We start from the raw sequence: 9,098 nt of genomic DNA on the forward strand, positions 1-9,098 counted from the left end.
CTTTTCAACCCAGCCCCACCCATTGCTTCCAGTGAGCTTTCATGAAGGGGAAGTTAGTGACTCTCAGTCTCTCAAACACGAAGAGAAGGCGAGACAGCATGATGGTAAGAGCTTGTTTTTTTCCTTCCTCCTTTTTATCTGTTTGAAAACAATTCATTTTCCTGTTGTTTCGGCTGTTATTTTCTGTGAAGGTGTCAGACAGTCAGACATCCTTTCTCTCAAGCATTAATGCAGTTTTCTTTATGAAGGAAATACTGCTCTCTGACTGTGTGTTGTGCGTGTGCTTAGGGATGTGTGTATTCGTATTCGTGTCAGGGGAGGTCATAGCTTCTCAAAATCAAAAGCGTCAAGCTAACATTTAGTTAGTAGTTTAGACCGCAGCATGCAGCAGAAGCAGTGAACACAATAAATACGTTTTAGCCACAACTAAAGTGACACCTGCCGCCACATCAAAGATATGTCTGGCATCTGCAGGACTGATTTAATCTACAGTAGGAATGTTGAATAGCAGATATGCGCTCCTGAACCTGGACATTTACTCAGCTGTATGAAGGAAAGCAAAATAAGTCAATGAGGGCATCATGAGTGTGTTAACAGAGTAAATCAATGCTGCTGGTGTAAAAGCTATACTGTAGCCGAGTGACGAGGTTTGAGGATAAGCAGCATCTATTCCAGGAATATTAATAGATTACAAAGCTATTATTCAGCAGGTTATATGTGAAACTGTTGTGATCCAACCATGTAATTCATCATCTGTGGGGTTCTAAATGATTGAAAGTGACAGGAAAAGAACAATGACAAGTGAAACAAATAAAACTCTCCTGCCACAAGCGTTTCACTCTCTCCCACATTAAAAAAAAATAAAAACTCACGCGAGGCGAGTTAGATTGACTGTGTGGGACTGGCATGTGGTGTCGTAACTTATCTGACAGCCACAGGATAATAACAAGTGCGAACTATTTCCTCGAAACAATACAGCAAGGCAACAGGTGCTCAGTGAATCATTCATTTGTCATGTGGGAATCCCCATACTTGATTACTCCTAAAGCTGTGATAGTACTAGTAAACACTTGATTGTCTTTGAGGAGAGCAAATTAATTTAGATACACATAGACAGAATTCACGACACATTGTCAATCATAATGCAATGCTCTCTGCTTTCACATTGCTGTTTTAAGTCTACTTCTTTGTGTTTAATTACCATAACCACAAAAATATGTAATTCATTTCAATGCCATACTACCAAAGATGTCCCTCTGCCAAATTGACCTGTCAGTGCAATATACACAATACATAGATTAAGCGCACAAAAAAATAGGAAAAACATTCAATATAGTGCAGTACAATACATTAAGACCATAATCTGTAGCCTCAAAAAGTGCCATGGAGTTGTCTTAACACAGTCCCAAAGAAAATTAGCACAAGCTCGCACAAAGGTTGTACTTAATGCAGACCTATTATATAAGATAGGATAATTACTATATTATAGGTGCTGGTGTAACAAACGGAGTCAAAGAAATTAGGGAAAACTAAGTCTCTATCAAAATGACCACATTGCAGTGAAATAAGACGTGATGCCTGTTGTTTATTTTAGCCTCACAATGAACCAAGAACTCCATAGTTATTAATATAACTTTCATAAACCATATTTGATATCACTTTTCCCGAAACTGGACACACCATGTGTTGTACAGTGCTTGAGGTAGTCATATGGCCCTTGGGAATTCCCTCTGATGTGGTTTCTGGTGAGGACACACACTTCTGCTGGCCATGCAGTATGAAGCATGGTGTATGTTATTGTGTTTCCCCCGGAAATTCTATTTAGTAGTCATTTTTGTTGCAATGTACCTGATTTCTGTGAATTTGAGTTTCAGGTTCACAGTTTCAATACAAAGGATTTTCTCAAAACAGTGACAGTGGCCTGTGCATTTCCTACACTGTGTAAAGTAAGATAGTAAAGACGAGGTGTGTGTGATACATTTTGTGAGACAGCTTTCATTGCACCTTTCCTATTATTTATCCTTTTACCCCATAGCCTATAACTACAACAATTCAGATATTGTTTTCCACCTGGGAATTTCCTACCTACTGCTTTGTGAAAACATCTAATGAATTTCCTTTTGGTAAACTGAATTTTTACACACCAATACACAGAAATATGAACTAAACGAAACTGTATATATATACTAGTGACTGATACTTTCAGCGTTTGGTTACAATAATTCCTCATTCAAATAGAAAAGTAGAGGGCTCTGCCTGAAGTGATACGGTAGATTCCACCAGCAGTTACAGAATACACCCTTTTGCACACTGACAAGCTTTCCCCCGCCACTGTTCACTGGGACTTTCCTGTAGCTTGCTCTGAGTTGAATTTGCTCTCTCAGAGCCAAAACAACTTTTTTTCCCCTCAACACTGTGATGGGTTCGTCAGGCATTTCAGATGAGATTACTTCCTTACCTGTAAAACAGTGTTTACTGCAAACAAGACAATTTTCAATAATCATTTTCAAAGTCTTTAAAGCTAAACAAATCACTGGTGGTTTGAGAGGAGGAGGTGGAGGCGGTTGTGTTTTGTATTGCAACAACTACAGACCACAGGAACCAGTTCTGGGCTTTAATAGTCAAGATTTAAGAGATGTTATAAACCAAGACAAATGGTGAAAAATCTTTGCGTCATCAGCCATTTTTTTATCGCTGCATAATTGCTCCACCGTGAACTTGCCACTCCACTGCATACCTGCCAGATTCACACTGTGCACTGAATAGAATGAAATCAAATTAAATGATAATCAACATCAACACAGCTAATAACTCGTTTGTCTTTTGAACAGGCATCACGCTGCAACCCACAGTACATTCGGTAAGTACCCCTGTCATTTTCTACCTCGTCACTGTGATCCTGAAACATCAGCAGTGGACAGCTCAGTGCTGTGACTCACTTGCAAACTATTTCATAATTGTTTCCTGTTTAATGCGTAAGACAATGATGAAACATGGTCTCAGATCCAACCCTCATCAGCACTCGTGATCTAAGATGCTTTAAATAGAATTGAACTAGTGCTAAACTAGTGAGGCAGGCATGGTGTCACTGTCAAGACATATCAATACTTTCTCAAGATTATCAAGAAATAAAATCAAATGTCTAACCAACAATCTCCTGATCTGATCTGAGAACTAACTGAAGCATACAGCTGTCATCACTGCTCATGTAACTAGTTTCTGCAGAGAATATTGCTACTGTGATAAAGTCCTAAAATTTACTACTGAAGTAAGTAGTAGTTGGTAATAGGTCAAAGGTCATCAACTGTAGCTCCAAGTGATACAGAGTTTACTGATACTGAGGTATACTGAGTCTAAAAGTTGAATTTATTTCCTATTAAAAGTATTTCTATCCACAACTCACCTAGCTGATGGAGTTGTTAGCTGTTTGACTCTTAATTAGAGTCACCAAAAGGAGGAAATATTGAGATAAAGGAGCTTGTGGATCCTCCTGAAAGGAATTTAGTGGCGTGACGCGACTGTCTCTGCGGTCATTTCAGCTTTACAGAGAATGGAAAAATACTCCAGAGGCAGTGAACTGAACAAGTCATTTACAGTTTCTCTGGGCACAGGGCCAGGGAAATTTTAAAGCATCTTTTGTCCTGTAGTTTTTTTTTTTATATTTATTGTGATGTGTTGCTGTCATACATAGTGTTACCAATTAGTCATTGTTTTTTCTCCTCTTCCAAGAAACTCAAGGCTTTCCCTCTGGCTGCTGGCCCTGGTTTTGACCATGACATGGTCTGTCACAGGTGAGCAGCTCCATCATATCGTTGCATCAACAACACGCCTTCATTCCAGTTTTATAGTGAAACCAGTTCTTAAAATAAACTTAAAGTAAACAGATTCATATGCGTGAGGCCTAGTTGTATCACAGCAGTACGCTTGGCTGCACATGAATAAAGCAACACCAAATTTATTATAATAGCAACCAGCAGTATTGAAGCTCCACATAAATCTAATACCTGGCAGGGATGAACATGTAAATAATTATCACCCAACTCTGCAAAACATTCTATTCTCTTTTACCTCATTGCTTTGGTTTTAAAGAAATACTTCACCATTTTGGGAAATACACTTATTTGCTTTCTTGCCAAAAGCTATATAATACGATTGATGGCACTCTCTTGTCTGTAATAATAACTATCAGGCTACAGCCAGCAGCCAGCTACCTAAGCTCAGCATAATGACTGGAAATTGCACACAGGCTAGCTGTTTTCCTCTGTTTGCAATGAGCTAAACTAACTGGCTGTTCTGACTGTAGTCTTATATTTACCGTATAGACATGAGAGTGGTATCAATCTTATTTTTTCATATAAAAGACCCTTTCTCTGTCCTCAGCAAAATAGCTGCAATAAAACAACCATATATATATATATATATATATATATATATATATATATATATATATATATATATATATATATATATATATATATATATATATATATATATATATATATATATATATATATATATATGCCCACCACACCTCACAGACAAAGTTGGTGAAGAAAGCTGAATATCTGGCAAGCCAACGGCACAAACTCCTTCTTGAGAGTAGGTGACAATCACAACAGAGCTAAAGCATTAATTCATCCAAGGTGACGATGAAAAGCAAAACCTTAAGCTCACTGCAACGTCATTTTCGATATTGTGACCTTTAGATAATGTAAAACATGAGGGGACACTCCTCGCCACGCAGACAGAAACAGAGGAACTGAAATAAGACTCGCACACGTCATAAAGCAGTTCCCCAAAAAAAAAATCCTGACCTTCACACCCACTCACCCACAATTGATTTGTAAGTAAAATCTTAAAGATTTGCTCATGTTTTACAAATTACAAGATAAAAAAAAAATCACGTTTAGGCTTAACTTTTGTCCCCTTCTTATTTCTGTCTTTCAAATCCAACTACAGAGATCATTAGACTTCCAAGCCCACACTTCTATTTAAACAACTTGTGGTTTATCATCTATAGTCTATAATGTACTTGTTAACAACATTCAGAATATTTCCACAGCTGTTGATATTGATTGCTGTGAAACATAATTTGCCTGCAATTAAAGACAATACATGACATGAAATTCAAAACTTCTTTCTGATTGTGCACCAGGTCTTGCACTAATTTCTCCTTGAAGACAATTTAAATATTCCTAACGAAGGGTTTCCCAGCATGCTCTAAACCTTTACTTACTTTTGTTTCCAGAAAGTGCTGCTGAGATTGCTGAGCCTGTAGAGATCAGAGGGGAGGTCGGCGGAAATGTGACCTTTAAGTGCCCCTTCGAGGGACAAGGGACAATTGAATTTTTCTACTTGCAGAAAGGAAAGACATTTGTGAATGGCTACTATGCATTAAAAACTATCAATAACACATGGAAGAACACCAGAGTGGATCGCGAGGAGACAACTGTGCACATGTACCAACTGAACATCTCACATAGTGGTGACTATCACTGCCACATCCGGCACAGTAACAGTATTAGTGTTTCTGATACTGTCATACATCTCAGTGTCACAGGTAAGATTGGATTTAACTTGATTGTTTAAGTTTGAGGTTATTAGTTGAGCTGAAACATATAGATGATTAATCAATTAGTCGATAAACAAAAAAATTAATCGGTAGCTACTTTGAAAATTGAATCATTTGATCATTTCTGGTTCCAGCTCCATAAATGAGGTGATTTGTTGCTTTTCTCTGTTTTACATCACTGTACATTGAATATCTTTTGGTTTTGGACTGTTTGGACCGAACAAAACAAGAAATTTGGAGACGTCACCTTAAGCTCTGGGAAACATGAGCTACCGAAACAATTTATAGGCCAAATGAATAACTGATTAATTGATATTGGAAATGATCCTTAGCTGCAGCTCTAATTGTTAAGAGTTTTGGTTTCTTAGACTTTACAACACTATAGTGGAAAAATATTGACTATAATACTATATACTATAATATTATAGTATATACAGTACTCTGAATTAGGCACTAGTCTCATTGCTTCTCACACTGTAGGTGAGGAATAGCTTCAGTTTTAATGAAACTGATTTAGGCAGTGGGATGTTCACACATACATGTGAAAATCCTAGAAACCTAGAAATAAAGTTGGGTTTCCACATGCTATGCTAACAACTGGGATGATGTAGGACAAAGTCAATGCCATGGATTTGAACAGTTTTGAAAACAGAAAATATTTGCAGTGTATTAGCTAGCTGAGTCAGCAGGAAATCCTTCGCAATGAAGGTATTAAACTTGGATTTTACTGTCAATTATACTTTTACTGTAAATTGTGCTTTTTAGAGTTGATGTGCGCTGTTTGTGGTAAAGGAAATCTCACTCAAATTTACATTTTCAATAATAATTGTAAAAATGACACCAGAGCTCGTCCAGGAGATACAACCTAACAGTGCTTTTTTTCTTTTTCTTGTCTCCCTCTCCAAGCAAACTACAGCCAACCTGCCGTTACAGTGTACCGTCACAAGGATGGCTCTAGTTGCCTGGTGACGTGTGCCTCACATGGCGGCTACCCGGAAGCTAAGATGGTGTGGAATGTACCTAGTGGTCAGATGTGGAACACTGTGAACAGCAGTGAGAAGAGCGACCAAGACACCATGACGTTCAATAGCTCCAGCACTGCGATCTTCAACTGTTCCAAAGGAGAGATCAAACTCCTGAGCTGCTCTGTGGCCGATGTTACCTCAAACATGTTCAAAGTCTGTGAGTATTGAAAAACACCAGTCCTCAACACTTCCGCACCAATTTCTGTTTTAACATTTCATCCCCTGGGCAAGTTTTGGGAAGTGTAAAGAGCAATTGAAACCCCTTGACATAGATCCCCTATGAAGGTGACGGTTTAAGGAATGTGAGGGAATTTCTTTTGCAACCTCTTACATCCCGTCAACATTTGAGAAGACTTACAGAAGAGTTTAGAGTTTGTATTTCTGTGAACAGACTTAAAAGCCAAAAACAACACAGTTACTCTGTGAGGATGTAATTAGACACAGCTGTGCTCTAATGTTTACCATGTTCACCATCTTTAGTTTAACATGTTAATATGCTAACAATAAGATAATTTGTACTAAACACAAAGTACAACTCAGGATGACGGAAATTAGTTTTCAAAATTTCCCACTGGTCTGTCCAGTTGAGGCTTTTCAGTTTCGACCAGTTCTTAAAATGCACCCAAAACTCAGAAACTCAAAGGACTGCATCATTTATCTTCGTCACAAAATGTGGCTCATAATATATGTGCACAGCTTCATTCACTGTTCAATCTGTTCTGTGCTGCTCAGCACACCTGTTGCACTGTTGCACAACCGCTCACTAACTCTAACCAGCTCACCGTTCGCCTGCACACTGCAGATAAAACACAAGCAATGCCTTAAACTATCAATACTGCTCTTCAGCACAACTGCAAACGAAACTTGATGTCCTTAACTTGCAAGCTATAGTAAATAGCTTTCAATTTCTTAGCCACTAGACATGACTGCATTGACACAAACCCGCTACTTTGTTTGTTTTGGGGTTTTTTTGTAATGTCTGGTAATATATATTTTGTAGTACTGCCTATATGAACTGATCCTTCAAACAAGAAGTCAGTTTTCTGTTTAGCCAAAGTCTGATGTACAGAAGCGCTCCATTATTGTTGAAAAACTTCAGCGAGCCAAACTGTTGCTACCATGGGCATAGACACTGTAGTTTATATCGAGACAGTCTCACACACTACTACTGCTGGAAAATACTTAATCCACAGCTAAAATAGTCCCCAACAAAAGCACACTTTACTATAATATTTGCCAAAAACTACAGCTCCCAGCTATTTTTAGGAAATGATTCACCATTTTAAAAATATGAAACTGTCCATTTGTGGCATCTTGATTTACATCCTCAGCACACACAAATATCTTTGGGGCTGAGACAGACTGATGAACAGCCAACCTGGGCATGAAATACGAATTAGTTTACGTATTAGGGAAAAACTGTGTTTGAGATGTTTAGTTTTTTGACCTTTTCTGTTTTGGACAGAAAAAAGATGTGCATGCATTTTATACACTGATAGAAAGACTAACACATTGTCACTCTTGTTTTTTTAATGTTGATGATAAGAATAATGTTGAATGTTGCCAACCATATGCTTTAAACTTAACCGTCCCAGTTTAGACTCTGATAAACATTTCTTCTCATTTGAAGGTACACCGTGGGAGGATCCACCTGGCCTACCCAAAACAATGATAGCAGCTATCTGTTCAGTGATGGCTGTCTGTGTTTTCGGGGGAATGGTACTGCTACTGCGCTGGAAATGCAAGAAAGGACTGAGGTAACAAAAGGCATTACATAGTCACAGTGTAGCTGTTCTACATACATAAGCATATCTGTTAGAGAATACAAAGATGCCAGTGTGAATGACTTTGCAGCCATGAGCAAAAGCTAACGACGGTGTCTATGTGGGTTTCCAGACATGGGGCAAGAGCGCGGAGCACAGAAAATGAACACGAGCAGTAAGTCGATGTTTACTAGACATTACTTGTAATACAATGCATTACAATGTAATCACTGACCTTATCTCTCCATTTCCCCTTCTCTCATTTCTATTTTTCATTTTCTCAAGGAAATTAAAAGTCCTCACTCAAGGAAATGGAGGGGAGGAGTCTTGAGTGCTGACTTGGTGAAGAAGATTATCCGATTTTTATTTGTATCAAAACTCCAGTAGTTGTTCTAGAATCTAGAGCTAAGACTGTAAGTCACTGAAGTGTACATTAGTTGTACGACTGACTGTCTACACATTAGCCAGGAATGGTCAGTGACCCCGAGAGTCAGTGACTGATGAGGTATGCTGTCAACATTTCACTGTGTTTGAGGAAGTATTCATTAGTAGTATTAGTATATAAGTATCTTTGTACTGGTGAAGTACAATGTGTCTTTACACTGATAATTATGTACTTCTAAAAAACAAAAAAAAAGGACCTTTCCATTGGTTTGTGGTGACGTTGTCGTTGCATACTGGAAATCAGAAGGAAGTATTACCCAGCACTCTGAGCACTGAAGTCAGAAGCACAGCAGG

The 9,098-nt window shown here is 38.3% G+C and overlaps 1 protein-coding gene across 1 annotated transcript; it reads left to right on the forward strand.

Annotated features, from left to right (window-relative positions):
- Positions 1-5,422: 5,422 nt before the first annotated feature.
- Positions 5,423-8,893, forward strand: LOC139200541 (T-lymphocyte activation antigen CD80-like). Its single transcript, XM_070829861.1, has 5 exons — positions 5,423-5,560; positions 6,479-6,754; positions 8,228-8,354; positions 8,494-8,535; positions 8,646-8,893. The coding sequence occupies exons 1-5, from the start codon at positions 5,458-5,460 to the stop codon at positions 8,689-8,691; spliced, it is 594 nt and encodes a 197-aa protein (XP_070685962.1). The 5' UTR covers positions 5,423-5,457; the 3' UTR covers positions 8,692-8,893.
- The last annotated feature ends 205 nt before the right edge of the window (positions 8,894-9,098 follow it).

Source organism: Pempheris klunzingeri, chromosome 4 (genome assembly GCF_042242105.1).
Source record: "Pempheris klunzingeri isolate RE-2024b chromosome 4, fPemKlu1.hap1, whole genome shotgun sequence".
NCBI lineage: Eukaryota > Metazoa > Chordata > Actinopteri > Acropomatiformes > Pempheridae > Pempheris > Pempheris klunzingeri.

Bases quoted from the DNA above. Each gene is read 5' to 3' on its own strand.
- LOC139200541 (XM_070829861.1), top strand. From the start codon at position 5,458: ATGTACCAACTGAACATCTCACATAGTGGTGACTATCACTGCCACATC. The intron at 5,561-6,478 runs GTAAGATTGGAT...TCCCTCTCCAAG, and splicing joins CATACATCTCAGTGTCACAG to CAAACTACAGCCAACCTGCC. The intron at 8,536-8,645 runs GTAAGTCGATGT...CATTTTCTCAAG, and splicing joins ACAGAAAATGAACACGAGCA to GAAATTAAAAGTCCTCACTC.